The 26,701-nt window shown below is 46.4% G+C and overlaps 1 protein-coding gene across 1 annotated transcript in view; it reads left to right on the plus strand.

The window, feature by feature from the left end:
* Positions 1-26,701, plus strand: part of ext1b (exostosin glycosyltransferase 1b) — a 101,130-nt gene that overhangs the window by 65,015 nt on the left and 9,414 nt on the right. The window contains exons 2-7 of the mRNA XM_056416021.1: positions 841-934; positions 4,360-4,467; positions 5,821-5,940; positions 10,628-10,760; positions 12,701-12,819; positions 15,944-16,039. Coding sequence (XP_056271996.1) covers positions 841-934; positions 4,360-4,467; positions 5,821-5,940; positions 10,628-10,760; positions 12,701-12,819; positions 15,944-16,039 — 670 coding nt within the window. The remainder of the gene's footprint in view (positions 1-840; positions 935-4,359; positions 4,468-5,820; positions 5,941-10,627; positions 10,761-12,700; positions 12,820-15,943; positions 16,040-26,701) is intronic.

Raw genomic sequence — 26,701 nt, forward strand, 5'->3', positions numbered from 1 at the left:
AAGGAAAGAAAGAAAGGAAGGAAAGAAAGAAGGAAAGAAAGGAAGGAAAGAAAGGAAAGAAAGGAAAGAAAGAAGGAAGGAAAGGATGGAAGAAAGGAAAGAAAGAAAGAAGGAAGGAAAGAAAGGAAGGAAAGAAAGGAAAGAAAGAAGGAAGGAAAGGATGGAAGAAAGGAAAGAAAGAAAGAAAGAAGGAAAGAAAGAAGGAAGGAAGGGAAAGAAGGAAGGAAAGAAAGGAATGAAGGAAGGAAAGAAAGAAGGAAGGAAAGAAAGGAAGGAAGGAAGGAACCGCTATATCTCTGACGTAGATGGCACCACGGCTCGTATTTAGCAGCACCAGAGAACTGTCAAAACGCGTTGGAAAAGCAGCGTGCAAACAGGCCACACGCACACACACACACACACACACACACACACACACACACAGAGAGAGAGCCAGCTGTGTGGTGGAAGCAGGTGTCACTCTCAGCTCATTACCCCTCGCAGGGTTGATCACCCTGTGTGGAGAAGAGCAATAAAACACACCTCACTGGAGAGGGAGGGAGGGAGGGAGGGAGCATCGGCCTCCTGCTTTAGGAGAGGGATTGAGAGCATTGCAGGATGTGTGTGTGTGTGTGTGTGTGTGAATTGCCCTGTATATGTGTGTAAAGCTGTGTGCATTGTACGCACATACGTGTTTCCCTTCCTCCGTGAAGTACCATGCCGTTACACGGCTCATTACAGGGAGCTACTGTGATGCTGGAGGCGTTCCTGTAATCACACCGATTGTTGCCACAAATAACACGCTCCTCGTGCCAGTGAACTCATCCTTGTGTGTGTGTGTGTGTTTGTGTGTGTGTGCAGGTACGACTACAAGGAGATGCTCCACAACTCCACCTTCTGTTTGGTGCCCCGCGGCAGACGGCTGGGCTCCTTTCGCTTCCTCGAGGCGCTGCAGGTAGACAAAGCAACACACACACACACACACACACACACACACACACACACACACACACACACTATCCTGAGAAAGCACGGCACATGCCCAGCAGCCATATAACCAGAAAGAGTATAAAAATAATCCCTTCCTCATCCTCAAAGGTCCCACTTAGGCCGTGTTTTAGCGAGGCTACTTCTGGCATAAAGGATTACTAAATCACCACCGCCACACTCCTCACACTAATACTGTGATTTACATAAACAAGACCTTCGCCGAGAGGAGCCGCTGCAACGATGCTCACGGAGCAGCAGTTTAACCGTCGTGGCGATGGATCGACTCTCATCGCCTCGTTTCTACGGAGCTCCCGCGATGCTATGGGAGCTATGGGAAAACAACAACAAGTAATTGGCCTTGTAGTGGAGGGAAAATATGAATAAACTCGTGAGTTATTGTGAGCGATGAACCCGGTCATGCTCCCAGCCGGGGGGGGCGTGAGCACTTATTAGCCACACACTTCTTAAATGTTTGCACAATATTCAAAGTGACACTTTCCGGGTGCTTTTCACACCCGTCGCTCAGTTTATTTGGTCCAGGCTGAGAGAGAGGACAAAAAAACATGTTCTTTTGTTGTCCCAAAGAGCTCACAGGGAAATAATTATATTTATGGATAATAAAAGAACGGAAGGGGGGGGGCAGGGTGAAATTATTCTGGGCTCGTAAGGCGTATAAAACACAGCAGTTTGAACACGGGCAGCAGATTCATTTATCCCTCCTGTTACCTTCGGGGTCAATTTGACCCCATTCAATGTTTGACGTCTCTAAAAAAATGATTAACATTATTATTTTTGCTTCATATTTCATGAATTTTCCGAATTAATTGGGGACAACTGGGAAAACATAAAATGTACATGATGATATGTTTTCACTGTCATGTACACAACTTGTACGCATCGGTGTTCTTTGGGGTCAATTTGACCCCCAGGCTGTTTTTCACTGTGTAAAACACATAAGAAATATCAACTTTTTTATTTATTTAAAGAGCTATTTAGGTAGTCAACAAACAAAAATAAAGTACCTCACACTTAAACTTGGGAAACAATATAAATTCTAATCATTTTCTGGAGGTTTTAATTGCTGTGGTCCTAAAAAGGGTAAAAGATGTTAATAAATGTGAAGGTAACAGGAGGGTTATTAGTTCTGTCTCTTTAAAAATAATACCAAAATCACATCTAGTCACCATCATAATATCCAATCAATAATATATATATTTTTAACCGTTGTCTCAGTGACGTATGAATATTAAACTGGTTTACAGACGTAGAATCGTGATATCTTGATAGCACAGGTGTAACAGTTTGTGAAGGGAGAGGGCGAGTTAGGTCAACATGGCTCGCCGCCGTAATCATCTGGAGCCGCTGTTACCTCCACTTCACTCAAAAGCTCTCCAAATCAACACGCTGTTCTTCTCCTTTCTTTCTTTTTCTTTTTTTCCTCTCTCCCCTCCGTTCATCCATTTCTATAACCGCTCCGCATCACCGCTGCTCTGTCCTTTACCTCTCCTCAGCGGCCGCAGAGTGCACCCACTGGAGTGCGCTTATCTCACTCTCGGCTGCCACGGGCACACACACACACACACACACACACACACACACACACACACACACTTCACTCAGGAGGGACATATGCCCTCTCCTCTCTCATCTCTCCATTTGTGTGACTCACTCCGTCCATCGACTCGCACCATCTACAGGAAGATGGAGGGAGAGTATTTACAGGCTTTGGTCTTTGCATGAGAAAGCAATTGCTAATAGAGGTCAACTGTGTGTGTGTGTGTGTGTGTGTGTGTGTGTGTGTGTGTGTGTGTGTGTGTGTGTGTGTGTGTGTGTGTGTGTGTGTGTGTGTGTGTGTGTGTGTGTGTGTGTGTGTGTGTGTGTGTGTGTGTGTGTGTGCGTATCTGTATGCATGGGATTGTGTGTGTGGAGGAGACAGGCAGCAGAGCCCGAGGGGCCGGCTCTGGTTTAGCTGACACCTTTATGACCCGGGAGTGACGGGCCGTCATTCCGCCAAACTCCCACCACACACACACACACACACACACATGAACACACACACACACATGAACACACACACTTGCCAGCTGTTCCCTCTCCCCCTCCTCTCTTCCCTCTGCCACTCCTTTGCCAAAGGCCACATTCAGCCTCACTGGCTCCCATCTTCTCCTCTTCTTTATCAGTCCTCCTTTGAGTGATTGATCACCTTCCTGCTCCTGAACCCTTCAGATATCGACGTGTCAAAAGCCGGAGTCACGGGAGATTTACACCTTTTGTTTTGAGTTCACATGAACTCAGAGCATCAGAAACAGAACGGTTAAACACCTGATTAAGACATTCTGTTCACCTTCAGATCCGTATCTGTCATCGGGAGACTGAATACCTCTCTCTCTCTCTCTCTCTGTGTCTCTCTCTCTCTCTCTCTCTCTCTCTCTCTCTGTGTCTCTCTCTCTTTCTGTCTTTGTCTCTCTTTCTGTCTCTGTCTCTCTCTCTCACTTTATCTCTCTCTCTCTCTCTGTCTGTCTCTATCTCTCTCTCCCTGTCTCTCACTTTATCTCTCTCTCTCTCTCTCTCCCTCTCCGTCTCTCTTTCACTTTCTCTCTCTCTCTACCTCTGTCTCTCCCTCTCTCTCTATCAGTCTCTCTCTCTCCCTCTCCCTCTATCTCCCTCTGTCTCTCTCTATCTCTCTCCCTGTCTCTCACTTTATCTCTCTCTCTTTCTCTCTATCTGTCTCTCCCTGTCTCTCTTTCACTTTATCTCTCTCTCTCTCTCTACCTCTCTCTCTCCCTCTCTATCTCTACCTCTGTCTCTCTCTCTCTCTCTCTCTCTCCCTCTGTATCTCTCTCTCTGTTTCCCTCTGTCTCTCTCTCTCCCTGTCTCTCTCTCACATTATCTCTCTCTCTCCCTCTGCCTCTATCTTTCTGCGTAACGATGATCTCATCAACACGTGAGCTCGTCTTCACTACGGCCGCGTTGCGTCTCTAAAGTAAAGCTGCACAAATGCGACTATTACTTGTCTCTGTGTGAGAGTCCGGCGCTCTGATGAGACGCCGTCTGGCCTGCCGACGATACAGTCGGTGTCACCGCTCCTCGGCCGTCATGTGATGTGTGATATATATCCACGTCCCAGCAAGGACAATGGAAAACCAAAGAAAATCATTTTTCTTGCCAAAGGGGGGTGGGGGGGGGGGGTTAGGCATTAACGCAAAGAGTCACAGGCGAACACGGACGGATCAATTATAATACAGTGCAGCTTTCATTATGCCGATCAATACGTAGCAAAGCAGCCATGATTTAGTCGCAGCTCTGATTGTGTTTGTAAAGGATCTGGTGCAAGCCTCACTCTCTCTCTCTCTCTCTCTCTCTCTCTCTCTGTGTGTGTGTGTGTCTCAGGCTGCGTGTGTGCCCGTGATGCTGAGCAACGGCTGGGAGCTGCCCTTCTCCGAGATCATCGACTGGAACACGGCGGCCGTGATCGGAGACGAGAGGCTGCTGCTGCAGGTGAGGGCCCGTTGACCACGCCCACACACACACACACACACACACGTATCACCGGAGGACTCTGCCAGACCCTTCAGAGAAACTGTAGATTGCCTGAGCGCACACACACACACACACACACACACAGGTGCGCACACGTCTCCCAAATCCTAAATGTTTTCGCCGACTAAACGAAAAGCGAGCGTCGGAGCGAGTCTCGCAAAGAGCCACTCAAAAGACTCACGTTGTTCTACGAGAGGGCGAATAAATAGAATGAGCAAATGGATTTGGCTGGAATTGCTTGACTTCATGGGGGGAAAAGTAATTATATGCCCATTAAATCTTAATTTGAATGAAGTGTGTAATAATACTGCTTGACACTGAGCGTTGCGGCGGCGGCGGCGAGCCGTCCTCGGCGTGTCGGAGGGACACGGATTCATGTTCCATCTCCTCTGGCTGTGGGACGCATGGGCGGTGCATTCAAAGACTCTTTTTAAAACAGGATGCAGAAGATGTGGAGAGTGCAGCACTTATAGTATGTTTTATGTGTGCAGGCTAGGCGGTATTTACTGAAGTGAGGATAAAATGTGTTTATTTGCCATTTATCCCCCTTGACTGTGACAAATAAACTCACGTTAAACTCCACAGCTCTTCACACCAGAGGCTGCTGCAGCTTTCTGGCTTCACTAGACGCTGCTTGATGACTTATGGTGTTTGTAAATTCCTCAAAGTTTATTAACCCTCCTGTTACCTTTATATTTACTGACATATTTTACCCTCGGGGTCAATTTGACCCCAGCAATTAAAACCTCTAGAATTAATATTGTTTCCCAAGTTTAAGTGTGAGGTACTTTATGTTTGTTTGTTGACTACCTAAATAGCCCTTTAAATATATAAAAAAGTTGATATTTCTTATATGTTTGACACAGTGAAAAACAGCCTGGGGTCAAATTGACCCCAAAGAACACCGACATTAAACATTGAATGGGGTCAAATTGACCCTAAAGGTAACAGGAGGGTTAAATATAAGACTCCAGCCAGAAATCACGAGGGGCAGATAAGACAGTGTGTTAGGGTGAGCGTCTAGCCAGGCTCAGATATCAAGAGCTGAGTTTACCCGCCGCCGCCGGTAGCTTCAAATTGTCCGGACAGACAAAGCAACTATTTCCCCAACATTTTTAAATGAGTTTATTTTTGTGACTCAAGGATTGCTGTGAGAACCCTTCTGAGACTCGACCTCAATGACTTTGATGTAGTTGCGTCTGCAATCTGCCCTCTCCACCTTTCAGCGTGCTTTGTGTGTCGCTGAGTGCGCCGCGGGGGCCGATCTGACCCCAGATCAGTGACGACCGGCTGCCCTTTCGTCCTCCTCAGATCCCGACCACGGTGCGCTCCATCCACCAGGATAAGATCCTGGCCCTCCGACAGCAGACTCAGTTCCTCTGGGAGGCCTACTTCTCCTCCGTGGAAAAGATAGTGCTGACCACGCTTGAGGTGAGGAAAATCCTGCCCCCCCCCCTCTCCCCAGAGCCCCTTTTGGAGTCTCTGCCTCCCCGACTCTGCTTGTCGTCCGTCATCAATCTTTCTCTCAGAGGGCTGCGGAGGCTCTGCAAGCATTGCTTCAGTCAGTTTGGTACAAGGCTAAAAGCAACACACACACACACACATACACATGAAAACGAGGGGTGGATGTGAGGGGACATTCCTGCACATGTTTTCACGGATAATTTGTCAAAAGCTGCTTTGTATTTATTTATTTAGTGTGTTTCTGGACTCAAAGTGGGAGGAGCCGCCCGTATGTGGGGGGCGCGGCGTCCTTCCCGGTCCTGTTGGTGGACGCGCCGCTCCTCATCAGCAGCAGCAGTTGTGTTTCTCATGGCTCCGGTGGTGTGAGTTGAAGAAAGGAAGCGTATTCACTGCGTTCGTGGAAGTGTTTCCCCGCTAAGTGCCTTGCTCTTGGGCGCTCCAGCTGCTTGAGGGGATCCAAACCAGCGACGACAGAAATCCAGTCCTCTGAGTTTTAAACACCCGTCGTCTCGAGCGCGGACTGTGAACTCTCTGTCCGGAGAACAGAGGCTGGGATCCAATCCAGCGGATTCCAGTGGTGACGTCTCGTGTTCACGGACGCTTTCTGGGAAGTCTCTCAAGTCTCAAGTACCCATAATGCATCGCTCTGGTTCCTCAGTCTGACGTGGTGAGTGTAGGCGTTTCGCTGCCTCGGGGTTCTAGTTTAGGAGAGATGTGACTCCCCCCCCCCCTCCTCATTCCTCCTCCCCCCCATCCCGCCAGATTCATCCATCTAATCCCAAATGTCACCCAAGCATCCCGGCAGGCATTTCATTTCCCCTCTCGCCGCGTCGCCACATCTCACATGTGAATTCCACTTCCCCTCCCCCCCCCTCCACACACACACACACACAGCCGGCTCGAGTTTGTTTCTTATCCAGCCCCGCCATCACACACACACACAGAAACACACGCGGCGTCTGAAAACACATCTCCATATGTCGAGGTGTGTCAGCCCAGGTCCACACGGCGCCACCGAGGCGTAACCTTGCCGACGCGCTGTCACTCCGCGCTAAAGAGCAAGGTGACACGGCGAAAGCCTGTGACTCTGTGTGTGTGTGTGTGTGTGTGTGTGTGAGATACAGGCGGAGGGCTAAACACTTAATCCTGACTGACTGATAAAAAAAAGAAGTAGGCGGGGGGGGGGGGGGGAGAAAAGGGTGATGAGGAGAAGGGGTGGCATATGTAAATGGCGTTGCCGTGGCAGCCCCCGAGATAACGAGCGACATGGTTTATTCATCCTGTCGAGCCGCCACCACCCCCACCCCGAGCCCCCACCCCTCCTAACTGCAGATCTGTGATGATACACACACACACATTAAAATCACACACACACACACACACACCTTGACAGATTGGAGCACGTTCACAAACTCACTTGCTTTTTTTTTTTATGATTGACTCCTTACATCCACGCCAAAGTGTGTGTGTGTGTGTGTGTGTGTGTGTGCGTGCAGGGAAACACAAGTTCCACCCATCACGCTGTGTTTCCTGTCAGGAAGCGGACGCCTTTCGACCAATCACGAGGTCTGTACAGCCGAGCGCTGCCGGTACACCTATTAAACTCGCCCATTAAAGCCGGGCTCGCAGTGCGCTCCCGGAGAAGCGGGATTTATCTCCCGCGCTCTAATTGGTTGATTGTGGCCGTTCGGGGGCGAGATTGAGTCGTCCATCATGTCCCGGCTGAGGGCCGCCGCCGGGGGAGGAGCCGCGGCCGAGCGAGCGAAGTTGCCCCTCGTCGGGCGCAAAGGGGGCTCCGGGGTCCTGCGGCGGCGGGCCGTGTTCTTTATGGAGAGGTTAACGGATTTAGAGTTCATCTCTTCGGTCGAGGCAGATGTTTATGAACTGCCCTCAGGGAGAGGATAAAAAAAAAAAGGAAAACTCACCCAGTGCTGTTTTTTTCTTCTTTTCCTCACATCCACACCTCCCTGTGAGGAATGTTGATGTTGCTTTGTCAATATTATCATTACAGTAAGCCCCCCGGCCGTGTTATTAACGTTTAACTGTTGGAAAATCCGCCATCGGCCTCCTGACCCCCTTCACCTCTCTCTCTCTCTCTCTCTCTCTCTCTCTTCCTCTTCTCTCTCTCTCTCTCTCTCTCCCTCTCTCTCTCTCTCTCTCTTCCTCTTCTCTCCTCTCTCTCTCTATATCTATCTCTCCCTCTCTATCTCTCTCTCTCTTCCTCTTCTCTCCTCTCTCTCTCTCTCTCTCTCTCACACTCTCTCTCTCTCCCTTCACATACGCCCCTGCTCAGTCATCGGCCTCCTGACCCCCTTCACCTCTCTATCTCTCTCTCTCTCTCTCTCTTTCCGCGTATCCACCCCTCTTTGAGTTTGCTCCTCCCCCATTACAAAAACCGGCGCCATAAAGCACGATCGCAAAACCTGTGTCGCCTTTTTTTTTTGTTTTTTTACTGCGGCAATCTCGCGTGGCTCAAGGGCACGGAGGCAATCTCTCTTTCCTCCGTAGTTCCATTTCAGGAGAGGCCTGGAGGAGGGGGGGGGGGGGGTCACTGACCGCTCTATTTGTGCCAGAGAAAGGATCAGGGGCAGATGTGACTGGTCCTTAAATACTGACGTTGTCCCCCCCCCCCCCCCTCCGGTGTGTCCGTGTGTCGGACCGGCACCGACCCGCCTCTCGGCTCGCCGATGCCTGCGGATGAAATATGACACAATCACATGGATTTCTCTCAGCGACTCGCTCTCGGCGCGATCAATAGCCGCTATTCAGGCGACACAAAGCCGAACATTTGGGAGGCTTTTCCGACTTCCACGCGGCGCCCGCAGACCCACTGAGCACCGCTCCCCGCCCGCTCTCACACGCAGGCCGGGTTCTGAAATGGCAAAATGAACGCCGCTCTGAACCGGAATGTGGCTTATTGGAACATTTATGACTGTCTGCGTCTCGGTGTTACGTGTGTGTGAAAACTCAATTCTGCAGTTTTTTTTTTTTTTTTTTTTTACGGTATGATTACAAGGCTCATTGATCAAATCCTTAATCCCCCCCCCCCCCCCTGCCGCCACCTCCCCCTTATCAACACGAGTACCTTTGAGATGAGACCGAAATGTTATTTGCTCAAAGGTGTTTTTTTGTGTTTTTCGTTTTAACGAGCTGCTTTTATTTTTCATAAAAAAGAAAAAGAAAGGAAGGCTGGCGAATGGGAGGCCGGCCGGAAGAATCCGGAGAGACCCCGCTGTAATTAAAATGCCACGAGTTTGATCCCGGGCAACGGACAGCGTGTCCTCTTTTTCCTTTCTTTTCTTTTTTCTTCTTTCTTCGCAGCTGTCGGAGCAACGCGGAGCGTCAGCCGCGGCTCGTCATGCATCCGTTTAATCTGGAACGTGATTCAGGAACACGGCGGCCGTCTGCTGCGTCCTCTTGTGTCGAGGCTTTTTTAATGAAGCTTCGAAAATGAAAACGAGCTAAAGAAATGCTGCGTGCTGCGTGCTGCCTTTTGTTCCACCCGGTGTTGAGGGGAACGTGAGCCCGGGTAGTTCTGAGTCCAGTGTTCTGAGTCCAGTGTCCTGAGTCCAGTGTCCTGAGTCCAGTGTCCTGAGTCCAGTGTTCTGAGTCTGGGTAGTTCTGAGTCCAGTGTTCTGAGTCTGGGAAGTTCTGAGTCCAGTGTTCTGAGTCCAGTGTTCTGAGTCCAGTGTTCTGAGTCTGGGTAGTTCTGAGTCCGGGTAGTTCTGAGTCCAGTGTCCTGAGTCCAGTGTTCTGAGTCCAGTGTTCTGAGTCCAGTGTTCTGAGTCCGGGTAGTTCGGCCTCTCCTGCTTTGATCGTGTCCTTCCAGTTGTTTTGCGTCCCGTAGCCCAAAGGTCAAGCGTATGGACGTAGTCCAAAATCACGAGTCCGTCTCAAACTGGGTCGTTCGTGTTTCTTCCCTCATTGGATTGTTCTTCAAACAAAAGGACACGGTGATGGACTTCAGGAGGTCCCAGGCGGCTGTTGTCGACGTTCACCGGGTGGGCCTCGAACCTCACGTTGATGCTCCCTCTGAGAACTGTTCTTTACAGATGTGTCATCCAATCTGTTTTAACGCTCGTGTTTGATTGCTTCTGTCCAACGAGAATATACTTGGAGGTCATTCAAGAAAACGACTCGTAAGAATTCAAACATTTCAAGCAGGCGGGTCCTTAGAGGGCCTCATGCTGTAATGGACTGCCAGGACCTTTATGTTTCAGGGCGCCGGTTATATGCGCTTCCCTTGCATATTTGCACATCTGTACTTGTTACTCATGTTCCTTTCTCTGCTCCAGCTCGGTTTTATTCTTTTTGTTGTTGTGCTGACGGTGTCATTGATTTTGTCTTTATGTGAATCCTGGCTGCAAAACCAATTTCCCCTGGTGGGACACTAAAGTTTACCTCACTGAAATGTTACGACATAAAGACCAACACCGCCCTCAGATCCAGGAAAGGAAAAACAAACCCGGTAACAGAAACAAAGGATGAAACTTCATCAACGGACGGACACGAAGAGGCTCACTAACTCCTTCTCCAATTTGTCCAATCGTCCTCTTTATATGTTGAGCATAACATAACAGTTCTTCGCAGTCGATGCGTTCATCTGAAAGTGATGATGACGAGGAGTTCATTGCTGGTGTCCTCGCTGTTGCAGATCATCCAGGACCGCGTGTTGCAGCACGGCTCCAGGAGCAGCCTGATGTGGAACAGCCACCCCGGGGGGCTCTTCGCCCTGCCGCAGTACTCCGGATACCTGGGAGACTTCCCCTTCTACTACGCTACACTGGGTCAGTAATACACACACACACACAGGAGCGGAGCAAAGTGGCTGCTGCGTAACGCTTCGACACGCCTGCGTGGCGATGGACTGCATCCACAAAGGGGGATGGATGGGGGGTGGGGGGGGGGGGGTCTACCGCCCGTCTCCAGCGTTGCCGCTACGGCGAGATCAATTTCCCCTTTGGAGCCGGAATGGAAGCTGGATTTTATTTTCCGGGGGCTTTGCGTCCAAATGTGTACTTTTAGAATAATAATTTAATACAAATCACATTGCAGTATTTATTTGTGAGTTATTGGTGTGACATTAATAACATACTGCAGTTGAAAGTAAAGATGTCACACAGTAAATGGTAAATAAGTGTCAATGTGTAATAAATGTAAATAACAGGGCAGTCTAATGATCATGTCTGATGATGATTATTATAACATATGAGCACTTTTCAAACATGGCGTCAACCCCGCGACGTACATAACAGTGATTTCCAGATTGTGAGTGGTCACAATCTGGAAATCACTGTTATGTTTCAGCAATATTATTAGATTTTGTTTGTTTGTTTTGTTTGTTTGTTTGTTTGTTTGTATTTTTTATTCAGTCAATCAAATCAAATACAATACAATTTTTCCTAAATAATATACAAAAGAGAAAGACTGAAAAGGTATAGGTAGAAGCAAAAAAATGCTTATAAATTCCTCTCCTAAATTGAAATCAAAATAAATCAGAAAATTAATATGAAATAAAGAAGTAAATAAAACAACAACAAAAAACAACAATAAACAAAATAAATAAATATATTTATATATACTACCACATACATCTTCCATATTAATATGTTTTTAATCACATTTATAACTCTCAAGAATTGTTTTATAAATAATTCCCTTGAAAACCAAAATGGAGTTCACCATTCTTACATCCATTTCAACATTATTCCATAATTGGACTCCAACAACAGAAATACATCTTCTTTTAATCCCTTTTTTAGCCTTTTGTACCGTGAACTTACAAACATCTCTCAAATCATATTTACACTCATGTATTGAAAATCAACTTTGTACACAGTTTTTCAACAACCCATACTAAAATTAACAACAGAGAAAAGTATGAAAAACAAGTGTGAATATTGAGCAGCGTGATTCAGGCTGTGATGACAAAAGAAGCCTCTGAGAATCATGTGCCGAGGACAGAAAACTGAATTAAAAATAATAATTTGGCTCGTGGGTCGTTCAAAGTTTCATGAAAGTCTGTTTATGAACTCGTTACAAATTCACATCTCGGGGGTTTGAAAAAAAAAACTCTGCGCTCTCGTAACTTTTCCCCTCACGAATCATGAGGAAAGTTTACCGAGTTTTTAAGAGCGCGCATATTCCTCATCATAAAAAGTTGCCGGAGAGAGAAGATTCCTCGAATGCCGTCTCCTCCGCGCCTCGCTTTGTTGGTTTGGGTTAGATTAGATTTAAATTAGGAAGAGTTGAATGTCCTCTATGATCCGTCTTTCTTACTTCCTGCTCATTTCCAGCCTTGATTACTCTCCTCCAGCATCTCGTCGGGCTGAATTTAAAGTCACGTCAGCACTTAGTCGTCCGCTCAGCGGGCTCCAGACACGACTGAAGAGTTCCCGAAACGAGATCGTCAGCGATCGAGGAGATTTGGCATTTTCAAAACACATTAACGCCGTTGAATATTTTCAGACGGGGTTTAAAAAAAACGCACATCCCGTTGCAATTACATCATCTATATTTTTGTGAAGCGCTGACAGACGCGTTTCAAAGAAGATCTTTCACTGGAAATAGAGACGGATGTACGCCGCCCGTGTGAACCAGAGCCTTCAGCTCTCCGTCGGCTTTCTTCTATTCCCGAGGCCTAAAAGTGACGCCGACCGGGCCTTTGTTGTTGTTGTTGTTGATTTGTTGACAGCGAGAGAGTGACCGTCCTCCTGTTGTGTTTCAGGTATCAAACCCTACCCCAAGTTCACGGCGGTCATCCACGCCGTCTCGCCCCTGGTGTCCCAGTCCCAGCCCATACTCAAGCTCCTGGCAGCCGTGGCCAGGTCCCAGTACTGTGCCCAGGTAATGTTGTGTGTGTGTGTGTGTGTGTGTGTGTTAACTCTGGTGGATTGAATTAGAGCAGCAATTTGCAGCAGTGCTCCATCTGTCTCCATGGCAGCGAGAACCCCTTCAGCACAGCTGGAGATGGCGTGTATTGATTCCCCTGCTTCTCCTCACCAGCACGGGAAATGAAATGGAATGTGCTCCACCACGGCGGGTTGTGTGTGTGTGGGTGAGTGTGTGTGTGGGTGAGTGTGTGTGTGTGTTTGTGTTTGTTTGTTTGGCCGGCAGAGTGCATGAGTAAGCGTGTTTGTATTCTGAGTGGGCGGTACGGGTTTCCGTGTGAGTGGCGTGGGCGTGCGGCTCTGTGATTTGTGGGAGGTGGCCTTGTTTAGGCAGCGGCTTGTATACACTACCAATGTGTGTGTGTGTGTGTGTGTGTTTGCGTAGGCTGGTACACTGTGTGCGTCGGTCCTCTCCTCACGTCCCTGCGCGTACGGCTGGTTATTATTTGAAATGTTTTGATGACATCACGTTGTTTCCTCTTTTTTTTTTCGGACTGATCGCTTCTCTTCATTTTCTGATAAGATATTTGAAGCGTGTGTCATGACGGGATGTTGCTGCTCCGGACCTCTCGTTAATCTCTGGGGATCCCCGGACATCAAAGGGTTTACAGATGATTCGATGTGTTGCCTCATGTCGCTTCCTGCATGAGGCATTACTCAAACGTTAAAGGGACAGCGGATCCCACATTTCCCACAATGCAATATTCGGTCGACCTTTCCTTGACGTCATCCGGGTTATTCTCGGCAGCAGGTGTTCTCGAGTGCTCTACAGGGAGACTGCTTCCTTCCCATCAATGCAAAAGCAGGAGAATATTACTGTCGGGCCGTTCCTGCCTGATCGGCATCGTTCAAATTCTACGCTTTTATGTTTCGCAACTTTCCACCTAAAATTTGAACCCCGACCACGATGACGTCACTTCTGATGTCCTCGGGGTTATTTTCTGAGATACACTTGTAATCGATGGTGTGACCCTTTGAAGGTTGAGCTCGGATGCAGATTATTTGGTTCAAGGTCGAGAATGAACTTTAAATATTGAATCGGGTCAAAATGACCCGAAGGCAACACAAGGGTTAAGACCCCTTCTTCATCCAGACCCCGCCCACTTTTTCATTTTTATGAAGCGAGGCCGAGCGCTCTAGAGTAGGTGAGGGGGTGGGGGGGGGGGAGTTTCTTCCACTCCCGGCATACAGAAAAGAGGACAGAGAGAGGTTGCTGAGGAGAGGGATATAAATAAAAGAACGTCGGAGGTGGAGAATGAAAGAACTCAGTTTGGATGCGAGAAAGCATTTTTTTTTTCCGCGAAGGGAAGCGTTTCTTTCCACCCGTGGCACAGATACACGCCGTCCTCACCGCTTCCCCTCCAGCCGTCCACACTCGTGCTCCATCGGCACCCTGAGAGACTGGTGGGCTGACGGAGACACCATCTGTCCTTCTCATCAAGGAACAGAGCCCCCTGCAAGTGTGTGTGTGTGTGTGTGTTTGTGTGTGTGTGTGTGTGTGTGTGTGCGTGCATGCGTGTGTGTGTGCGCGTTTAGAGATCCAGACCCTATATACCTGTTGTAATAGTACAATGAAATATATATATGTATATATATATATTTATATACACATATACATATATATATATGTATATGTGTGTATACATATATATATATATGTGTATATATATACACATATACATATGTATGTATATATAATATATATGTATGTGTATATACATATGTATATGTATGTATATATATATATACTGTATATATATACATATACATATATGTATATATAATATATATGTATATGTGTATATATATACACATATACATATAATATATATATATGTGTATATATATATAATATATATGTATATGTGTGTATATATATAAAATATATATGTATATGTGTATATATATATATATATATATGTATATGTGTATATATAATATATATGTATATGTGTGTATATATATGTATATGTATATGTGTATATATATATATAAATACACATATACTAATATATATATATATGTATATGTGTATATATATATATATATATATATGTATGTAAATATATATCCATGGGTGGGATGCTGATGATGACTTCCTGTCCCATCGTTGCCCGCAGGTTCAAACCAGTTCCTTTGGTCGTATGTAAATGAGTTTGTTTGCGTGGCCATTGTTTGTCTTTGTGTCTCGGTTTATGAAATAAAACATCTTAATTCATAGGTTAACTGTCCTAGGAGGAGAAACCACAGTAACTGGATCGAGTGTGTCTTGTTTTGTTTCTGAAAGAAAACCCGTGCGCTGACAGATTGCCAGAGTGCATTGTGAAGCCGCTGACATTTGGAACGTGGTTTTGAGCTCGACTTTCCCACGAAAGCCGTGTGCACGACGGAAATGGAGGAGCTGGAAGTGAAAGCGCATGGCAGATGGTGGAGCTCCAGGCAGAGCTCGCAAAAAAAACACAGCAAACTAATAAATCTTTGTAAATACATTTTTCAGCAGCTATTTAATGTTTTCCTGAAGTGAAATATTCTGGTTATTTATTGGTCTTGGTCTTCTTACGATGGATCTCTGCCCAAAGAGCAGACTGCCCGTGTCAATGCACATTACACTGGGACCAACCACCAGCAATGTACCGGGAGGTCGTGAAGGGAGAGTTCTCACTCCCCTTTATTGACCATTAGGCTAAAAAGATGACCAGACTGTTATCGCTCGGGTCAGACTGGAGCTGTGTGTGTGTGTGTGTTTCTTCCTCATCAAACATTTACGAGGTCCGCACATCCCTGGCGGCTGACCCGCGTGTCCACGCCATATCCAACACGAGCCCCTCGTGTAGAAACATAACGGGCTGTGCAGCGACACGCCGCCGTGAGAAATGGCCTCTGACAGCGTGACGGGCCGCCGCGTACGCGCCACGCCGGAGCCGCGGTTAGAAACATTTGTCTTCCCCTCGGTCGCTCGTGCGTCTCTTTAACCCCTTCAGCCGGCCTGCGGGTTGGCGGGACGTCCGCTGCCCGGGTTCACGTCCACGACGCGCGTCGACGTGAGTCGTTTAGCTAATGTCTCTCTTCTGTGTTTCTAGATCATCGTCCTGTGGAACTGCGACAAGCCTCTGCCGGCCAAGCACCGCTGGCCCGCCACCTCGGTGCCCGTCATCGTCATCGAGGGAGAGAATAAGGTGAGCACGTCCTCCAGACCAGTGGCGGCGGGTGACATTTTTTTTGCAGTTGGGCGACGCGGTTTAAATATCACTCAACAATGAGAAGAAAAGAGGTTTTGAGTAGAATATTGTAAAAAACAAAGCTTTATTTCAAGAACACAGCGTGCTCAACACTGTCCAATAACAACTATCAACACACTGTAACTTTGGGCATGAGAGGTTCAGAGCAGCTTTAAGGAACATTGGGTTGGGTTTCAGAGGTTTGCAAAATAAAAGAGTTTCACCCTCACATGAAAGAGGTTCAGAGCAGAATAGTCAGAATTAGATCACATGTTACATTGGGTGACAGAGGAGACCCACTACTGTAAAGACAAGTAGCCTCCTCTCTTTAAAGTTGACAAACTTCTCAATAACTCTCTGGTTAAAGTCAATCATGTCTGTAACCAGCCTGTTTCCATTATTCTGGAGGGAATGTGTCTGTTTTTCAGAACTTCTTCGTTGTGTTTTCGATGCCAGTTCGGTCTCCTTCTCCTGACTGTAAACAGGGTTAGCTTCAGGCTGTTAGCGAGTTAGCTTCATGCTATTAGCTAGATAACTGCGGAAAGATTCGTGCTTTACACTTGTCTGCAGCTCTTTAGATCCCTCACCCCGTTGTAGTCCAGAGAGTTTCAGTCCCTTTGGAACAACAGACAGGTGAAACTAAACAGCGCATTACTCACTGAGCCTCCAGCTGACAGCTCCGTTAGCAACCTGCTCCCGTAGCTCCGTGGAGCTCTCTGGGCTGAGGGAACATACGGGTCTCTGATTTGCCGAATAGTCCAACCACGTGAAATAAGAAACAATGTCATTGGCCAGGGCGCACATTTTTGTGCCCCAAGATTCACGTTTCATCCGCCAATGAGAAGCCGTCCTTGCCGAAATGACCGTGAAATGTTTGCTCCCTGCAGCACACACGTTGGCGGCGCCCCGAAAATGGGGAGGGGCTTCTCTCCGTGAGGATGAGTGGCGATATATTATTTATGTCACATTTAACTTAAGTGGTTGTTGACAGGCTGACGGTCTCCCACACACATTTAGCGCGTCAACACGGTATATTTACTTTTTAAATGATTTGGTATATAATGTTTTTTGACAGGATATATTAAAAAATGTTCTTCTTCTTTTTTTTTTTCATCTAAAAATGTTAAGAGGGGCGGCGCCCTAGCGCCCCCTATGGACGCACCGCCACTGCTCCAGACCCCCCCTCCCCCGCACACATTCTCCACGCCGGGCACATTTCATTGAAAGTGTTTTGGGAGTCAATGTGTTTGGATTTGTTCCATTAAAGGTTTCAATTACAGCTCAGTGATAGGAAGGGCATCGTTAGGCTAATGCTTATTGTTGGGAAAGATAAGGAGGCAGTCATGGATAAGTGCATGTGCGTGAATTGCTGTTTATATTTTACTTCTCATGAAGAAATTAACACAAGAAAGTGGCAAAATGTCCCCAGAGAAATAAGATGTCTTGCTATATTTATATAGAAAGCAATGGAGACTGTCCATTTATGTATCTAGAGTAGAGAGAAGAGAAGTTTCTCATAGACTTCTTTACAATCGGACTTATTTTTGCAACCGGTGGAGTCGCCCCCTGCTGGTCAGTAGAGAGAATGCAATCTTCTTTTTTTTATGCTTCCGTATTGGCTCAACTCTGCATAACCGGAGGTTGCCGGGACTTGAGTGTGTGACGTAACTTTATCACGGCAACTTTGTCAAGGCAACTTTGTCACGGCAACTTTATTGAGGACCCGAGCGAGCACAGTGTTGACAGTGAAGCCGTTGCGACATCACAGGAATACATAGTTCCCTTCTGAACAGCCATGTTTTCAACAGGCACTAATGCATTATAAATAGACAAAATGAAGATGAGATGCGGCATTGATTTAATTATGCTTCAGGTTGGAGGATTTTTAATGTGTTTAATAACTCATAAACCTCACCAGCAGCCATTAAAAAGGCATAATTACAAGATCTATATTTGTTTATTGGGGATGTAATGACAGATTGTTTTCATTATGCTATGAATATTTTCCTCAACCTAATAGATTAAATGGTCACTAAAATAAAAAAAGGTGAATATCGATATATATATTATGTATATTTATCGTGCACATTGCGTGTCAACTGCAACGTGCGTCTCCAAATGGATGAAGTCATTCGATATTCAGTTGTGATTAAGTTTAAGAACAAACAGCAAATGAGAAAGTGACAAATGCGTGTTGAGATTTCCCAGAGTCCAGGCTGACATCTTGTTTAGTTTGACTTACGACGACAAAACCCAAAGTTTGATGTGAGAAACAGAAACCGGAGACTCTTCTGTGTTTTGATTAATTGATTTGGCTCCAATACGATGATTACTTCCTTCACAAATGTTATTTTACAAAATACTTCCAAGGAGACGGGGGAGAGAGTTTAGGAAAAAGCAGATGTGCATAAAAAAAAGATATATTTGACAAGTTGTTCCCAGTCGTGATATATCACGCTTCCTTTGACTGATGGAGCTCTGAGCCGCGAGCGTGTCTCCGTGGCATTTATCATGACTCTGTTGGAAAAGGTCGCTGTGTTTCTCTTGACCTCCCCGTGACCTCTGCTTGTCAGCGGGCGGACGTGCGGACGGGGGATTCCAACCATCGATGCGAGCGAGCGTGTTTTCTTTTAATACAATGACCACGCTGGGGTTTGAGTTTGATGTACTGGAGGATAAGTAAACGGGATTGCTCATCTGTAGTCTGAAACATCAGCCCCCCCCCACCCACCCGCGAGGACTTAACTTCACCTGCCAATCAGAGGAAGTGGTTCTCACATCAGTGTCAGTCACCCGGCGGTGGGCTGAGTTTATGGTTTACCTCTCCCCGTGGCTCTGAGTGGTTTCTCCCAAGCTGTCAATCACAGCGGAAGGAGCTGTGTGTGTCCGTGAGAAGCGAGCGGAACAAGCTTAGCGTGCGCGTGTGTGTGTGTGTGTGTGTGTGTGTGTGTGTGTGGTTTGTTGTGGTTGCGTTCTGTGTTTACTGTGGCGAGCCGAGCCGTGTTCCTCCGCCCTGCAGAGGAAGTGACAGAGAGAGTTTTCATCCCTTTTTCCTTCCACTGTTGCTTATCCCCTCTCTCTTTCATCCCCTTCCTCACTCACAGATCCTCTCTTCTCCCCCCCCCCTCCTCCCTCCTTTCATCATTTTCTCTTCCTCTCATCCTCTGCATCGCTCTCTCCTTTTCTCCTCTTCATGTTTTATGTGTTGTATCCTCTCACTGGGACTGTGGCCAGGCATTTTGAAATGCGGAGGTCACACTGAGTTTAAATCCCCACCGATGCTCCCTCCCTCCCTCCCTCCCTCCCTCCCTAATCTTTAATACGATTTAGATGTGCCGTATTTTCTTTCTTCAGTCAACATTTTGACTTTATTCCCAGACATGAAGGCCTAACTTCTTATTTGAAGCCGCCACGCGGGAAGGAATTAAAATAGGAAAAAAGCTGCTTCCTTGATATTTAAATTAAGTGTTGACCTAAAAAAATATCAGTAAAATAGTAGACGACAAAAAAACCACCGTGCATATAAATTGTATAACACTGTATTATCAGAACACCCAAAGTTTCCAGGAAGGAGAGAGGACATGTCCTCAAGGCCAGCAGTGACACTGAGTTTCCTTCATGCTTATTTTCCCTTTAATACCCCCCCCCCCCCCCCCCCCCCAGAAGCCGTCGGCCTGTTTGTGTGTCTCGCCTTAAAGGATAATGTGTCCTCCTGCTCCTCGCAGCACGAAACATAACTTCTGGATGACATAAAGTCAGTTTAACAAGATCCACTCTATGAAAACTGGGTTGATTTAGTGCCGCGCCTTTCCTTATAGGACAAGATCACAAAGCGCTTCAGAAGAAAAGACAAATTGAGAAGAAATGGGATCATAAAAAGGGTGAAAAGACAAACAATAAAACACAAGTCAACATCAGACTTTAAAAAAATCACAAACACTTCCCAGCCCGACGCCGAGGCCCGTGTGATGAAGAGAGCCTGAAGAGGGTTAACAAGAAGCCTTTTTGGCTCGGCCCGTCTAATTATTGCCACATATCTTCAAACTTTACTTCACTTAAACTTCAATTTGTCATACGTCTTTTAAAATACCCGTCAGAATCGGACTAAACAAAAAGACCACTTAGGCTCGGTCCGTCGCTGACAGCATCGGGATTCGTTTCCGACGAAGCGCGCCAGCTACCCGAACTCGCCGCGTATTTATCTGCACATGGACGTGACACACAGCAGGCATCATCATCATCATCTTCATCATCATGGACTGCCAGGAAACAATCGAGCAAACAAGTGGTTTGAGTCGCTCTCGATCATCTCGCTGCCACCAATGCACCAAATGTGTATTATTCCGCGGCTGAAAATAGTCCCGCAAGAATGCACCGTACACTCATAAATAACTCATTGGATGAACTCAATTAAATTGTGGGCAGGTTTTCCATCCATATGCAACTCCAACTGAAATGTAGCACATCAGTGCAATAAAATGTAATTAAGTTAGACCAACTCGTTTTGATTAAATACAGATAAAATAAAAGAATCTAAGCTAACCCCAACATGGATGTCAATGACGAAATGCTAATCGCGATTAGCGTCTACAGCTACAGCACGAAGGTTCTACCACAACAGTAATTACACAGATAATATACAGTAGCAGGTATATTTACATGTTACATAAATACTCACAGACTCAGACCTTTAGATCGGGTGACCAGACGTCCGGTTTTCCCCGGACACGTCCTCTTTTTGAGACATAAAAAATGCGTCCGGCAGGGATTCCAAAAGCGTCCGGGATTTTGCTTCGTCGGATATTTGTGTTTCTCTGGGTCTTTCACAAACTAGTTATTACACGTTACAAGTTTTGGAAATGGTATCTCCCTTACGTTCCACCTTCTTGCGCGAGCTCTGACGGTATAGAGAACAGTCATTGGTCGACCGATCTCAGGGTTGCCAGATACACGATAATTATCCTCCAAATACAACCATTTTGAGCCTTTGGTACGATACTTCACCGTTTCCAATCTGGCAGCACTGAGCACTTTGCAGCCTCCACTAGTTGCATTGTTTACAGCACATGACATCTTTTTTATTCATCATTATTGCTTCAATATATGGACAAGACACATTAAAGAAGCGCTGGACTAAATGCCACACAAAAGATTTGTTTTAAATTTGCACTTTGTAGTTTTGTTAAAGTTCAATAAATAGATGTTCATATAGTCATTTGTGTCATTTTTGGCATTTTATTTGTGACATTTGTATGCATGCACATGGTCATGGTGCGGCATGCTATACCCCCCCCCCCCCGGCGACGAAGTGTCCTCTTTGTCACAAACTCAAATCTGGTCACCCTACTTCAGAGGCTATGAAGGGGAAACGTAGCTGCAGCATGTCCTCTCAGTAGAATCAATAAACAAACGGAACTTCGGTAAGAGAGGAGGGATAAATTCAAGAACAAAAAAGCAATCGCATCAAACCGTATTTAAACGTGTCACCTCTAAGAAGGGCGTGGATCATTTCTTTGAGTGTACTCCCTCCCGCTTGAGTAAACTGCCGTGCCGTCTGTTTTATGAAACTATAAAGCTCCTCTTTTATTTAAGTGTGACCCGGTAGCGATGTCACTTTGGGGATTTGTCGACGGTGAGAACGAACACATGGAATAGCACCACATCTCCTCCTTCTTCTCCTCCCTCCATCAGCCTCTCCCGTCTCTGTGGACCCCAAAAAAAAAGCAACGCGTTGACATAGTGAACGCAAACGGCTGCTTCTCCTCCTCCGCTCCTGTCCTTTAGGGAGGAGGTTGAAGTGCTGGAGGCTGTAAGCGCTCACATTCCTGGAGAGCACCACGAGGCCCCGGGCTAATATGTCGCACTTCTAACATTACAATCCATTTGGGGTTTGGAAACACCAGCTTCTCATCCTCTCTCTCTCTCTCTTTCTACTTTTCTTTGGCTGTTTGTCTAGAAGTCCCTTTCTCCCCTCCTGTGTCCTGTCTCGTTGTCTCTCTCTCCACCTCTTCTTCTTCGCTGGTATTCTCCCTTGGCGCCTTCCGCGGAAAGACAAGCGGGACACACGGGGAGCGCTTGTTTTGTTTCCCTCCGTTTGCCCGCAGGACATCACGACGGAAACGAGAGACGGGGGTATCTCCTCCCGACTCTCGTTTCCTCTCCTCTTTTCTTCTCCTGGATCTGCGTCTGCCGCTCACGCACCTCGACTCCTCCGCCCTGATTACAAATACTTCCCGCCGCTGCCTCGTGCCTCTGGTTGTTGTTTTTTCGGGGAGCAGATGGCACTTGATGGGGCCGCGGCGGCGCCACCCCCAAAAAAGGAACATTTAGTATTAAATTGTGTTGAACTGTTTTCCTTTATTAACTTTAATTATATCAAACCAAACGAGTATCAGGAGTCTTTCGAGCAACGATGGCACAAAAAAAAGCCCCCGAATGTTTTCTTCATCCCTGAATCCGGGCGGATTAGTGATGAAACGATAACAAATGGATCTTTTATCCGTCGTCATCAGGCTTGAGCTCGTGTAATTGCTGCTTTGCTTCTTCCCTTCCTCTATGATATGTACGTGTTGGATAACACCTGGCGGTCGGGTGCAAAGGGGAAGAACATCGTGCAACGGAAAGCTCTGAATTCTTCCCGCTGGTGACCTTCACAAACGATGTGACAAAACAACCTTGTGATACTTTCTCCACATCAACAGCAACACGTCACGACACTGAAGGCCGTCGCGACGCCAAGATATTTACCTTTGCATTGAAAATGCCGGAAGGTTATGTTTTGATCGCCGTGTATTTATTTATTATTTATTTATTTATTTATTTATTTATTTGTATGCGTGTTATTCGCAAAACTCAAAAAGTATTGAACCGAATCGCATGCAATTTGGTGGGATGATTGTTTATTATCCGGGGACCAGTTGATTAGATTTTGGGATCGATCGGGTCAAAGGTCATGAACAGGTCAAAATCTTTCGCAGAACTCAAAAAGTATTGAATCGAATCGCATGAAATTTGGTGGGATGATTGTTTATTATCCGGGGACCAGTTGATTAGATTTTGGGATCGATCGGGTCAAAGGTCAAGGTCAAAGGTCATGAACAGGTCAAATCTTCTTGAATCACATGGAATTTGGTGGGATGATTGGTTATTATCCGGGGACCATTTGATTAGATTTTGGGATCAATCGGGTCAAAGGTCAAGGTCATGGAAAGGTCAAAATCTTTTTTTTACCATAGCACGATACATTTTTGTCCAATTGGCATGCAACTAATGCCAAAATGTTCATAATTCAATGCCCAATCTTGTGATATGCGAAGGTATGCGCTCTACTGAGTGCCCGTTCTAGTTAAGCATGTTTTTTATCAATTGCGATTCGATACTTAAAAGCTGCAGTTCTCTCGTTCTTTTTCGTGGCAGGTGTTTTTTATTTATTATATTTTGTATCTCTCTTGCATTTGTTACCTTCACATTGAAAATGCGGAAGGTTATGTTTTGATCGCCGTGTATTTATTTATTTATTTGTATGCGTGTTATTCGCATAACTCAAAAAGTATTAAACCGAATCGCATGAAATTCGGTGGGATGATTGGTTATTATCCGGGGACCAGTTGATTAGATTTTGGGATCGATAGGGTCAAAGGTCAAGGTCATGAACAGGTCAAAATCTTCTTTTTACCATAGCACGGTCAATTTCTATCCAATTGGCATGCAACTAATGCCAAAATGTTCATAATTCAATGCCCAATCTTGTGATATGCGAAGGTATGCGCTCTACCGAGAGCCCGTTCTAGTTTTCTTATGTTTTGTCTTCTGTCGTCGTCACTCTTAGTAACCCGTTCACTCGCAGCACTAGCTAGCAGAAACCGGGGACAACCAACCAGCGAGTCAGTCGCGTTAGCTCCGCCCACCACCTCTTGTCGAACCAATCGCCGCTGGGCGACGGGGAAGACCCGCCCACTCGGGTATCGACGGCGACCTAACGAGACGAAGCGACTTCATTTAAATGAATGCTCTTCCAGGTTATTACTGACGTGTAATTGTAAGACGGAGAACCGTTGACTTTTCGGCCGTGTTAAAGAAGCAATCTGAAGACGTCGCCTCGGGGCGGTTTCAATACTTCATGACATCTCCCCCACTAAAAGGTCGGTCGATAATGAAGAGGAATCATTAGTTGCAGCAGCGGAACGGATAACGAGCTCCACGCTCCCGGTGTGTGCTTCTGCCCTCGAGGAGCGCCGCTCTGCTGGAGAGCAGCTGCTCAGAGGACGGAGGTCAGCCGCTGTCGGGCGGAAACGTTCCGGACCTTTCTGACGCTCTCTTTTTCTCTTTTTCTTTTTTTGGGTCACCGAACAAGTATTCTGCAAAAGGCCTGACCTTCGTGAGCCGTGTTGAATAACATTATTAGTTTGTGCATTTGAATATAACGGCGTGTGGATGTGCGTCTCCGCCCATGAGAGCGTCCCGCTCCTGATGGAGGCTGTTTCAGTTTCCTCTCGGCGAGGAGGAGCTGCTGCTGTTCTCTCATCCGGGCCCCTTTCATCACGGAAACGGACCGAACGACTTCCCAAATATCCTCAAGATGTTGGTCTATCCATCCGCCCACCAGGCCCCGCCCACCAGGCCTCTCTCAAGGGCCGTTGTGTTTGGTTGCATTTGCTGTTAAATACATGCATATGTTGTTTTTTCACACACACACACACACACACACACACATATATATAAATATATATATATATATACACTACCGTTCAAAAGTTTGGGATCACCCAGACAATTTCGTGTCTTCCATGAAAAATCACACTTTTATTTATCAAATGAATATAAAATATAGTCAAGACATTGACAAGGTTAGAAATAATGATTAATATTTGAAGTATTAATTTTGTTCTTCAAACTTCAAGCTCAAAGGAAGGCCAGTTGTATAGCTTATATCACCAGCATAACTGTTTTCAGCTGTGCTAACATAATTGCACAAGGGTTTTCTAATCAGATATTAGTCTTCTAAGGCGATTAGCAAACACAATGTACCATTAGAACACTGGAGTGATAGTTGATGGAAATGGGCCTCTATACACCTCTGGAGATATTTCATTAGAAACCAGACACTTCCACCTAGAATAGTCATTTACCACATTAACAATGTAGAGAGTGTATTTCTGATTAATTTAATGTTATCTTTATTGAAAAAACAGTGCTTTTCTTTGAAAAATAAAGTAATTTCTAAGTGATCCCAAACTTTTGAACGGTAGTGTATATATATATATATATTATAGACACATGACTCCGTGCTGTTATTGATTTGAAAGAGAAAGACGACCCTGCAGCAGTAATGGAAACTTGTATCAGCACTCCATCACTTTTGAAAACAATGGGGGGGGGGGGGGGGGGGGGGGTTATAGGCTGCAGTAAAGCGTAGAATATTGGCTTTCCTCCTCTCCTCCCCCGTGCACCGCTGTGTGTTTGACGTGATGGCTTTTCGTCTCCCATGAATTTGTAAGGAGTCGTGAAAAATGTTTACGGTGTCCACCGGAGACGCCGAGGCGGAGAGCGTTTTATCTTCTCAGTCTCTCAAGGTGAAGCTCGGCCGGCGGGTCTCATCCGACGCCCGTGACCGAAAGACGGAGGCGTCGGGGTTCATCCTCGGATCTAACGATCGACTGCGGACGTCAGGACGGCTTTTATGTGACGGGGCGTGACGAGTGATGGATGAACACGTCATTCACCGCCTCTCAGCTCGGTGTTTTCACACAATTTGCCTTTGAAGACAAAAAAACAGCTGAAAGAATATATTGGACTGGACGCAGATGGGAATCAAAGTCATTGACAAAGCTGCTCCGGGTCTTCTCTCGTTGTGGGCAGCTGTTTGTAGGATGGTTGCCGTGACGATGATAATAATGCCGGTGTTGTTTACTGCTTGTTGGTTTTGTTTTTTTGGCCACTGGCTCGGGCTTTCCTCCAGTGAGCAGGTCCAAGAGTCCTCAGATGCTGAACCCCAAAACATCTTCCAAAGGTGTGTGACCTGTAGTGTAGTAAGGCTCTCTCAGGAGGCCTCTATGTGGACTCTCTCTGGACTCTCTGTGGACTTTCTGGACTCTCTGGACTCTCTGTGGACTCTCTCTGGACTCTCTCTGGACTCTCTGTGGACTTTCTGGACTCTCTGGACTCTCTGGACTCTCTGTGGACTCTCTGTAGACTCTCTCTGGACTCTCTGTAGACTCTCTGTGGACTCTCTGTGGACTCTCTGTAGACTCTCTCTGGACTCTTTGTGGACTCTCTTTAGAGGTTTCTTTTTCTCCAGGCACATCCAAGTGGGATGAGGTTCAGGAGAGACACGGGACATTACCTCCAGTATCCCATACTTTCCTGGGAACGTCTCCAGCCGCCCAGGGAGAAGCTCCTCTCACCTACCTCGCTCGGTCGGCTGCCAACCTGAGACCCGAGACCCGAGACCCGAGACGAACGCTGGAGGTTTATTTCAAAATGACGAGCTGAATCAGAGTGGTTGTTGTTGAAAATGCAACGGGTAAAAGGTGTTAAATACATTTGGAACAAAACCCTCAAACACCCTGCACATTTAGGGTGAGATGGAGTTATTCATGTTTCCATGGAAACATCCAGTGG

Source organism: Pseudoliparis swirei, chromosome 1 (genome assembly GCF_029220125.1).
Source record: "Pseudoliparis swirei isolate HS2019 ecotype Mariana Trench chromosome 1, NWPU_hadal_v1, whole genome shotgun sequence".
Classification (NCBI taxonomy): domain Eukaryota; kingdom Metazoa; phylum Chordata; class Actinopteri; order Perciformes; family Liparidae; genus Pseudoliparis; species Pseudoliparis swirei.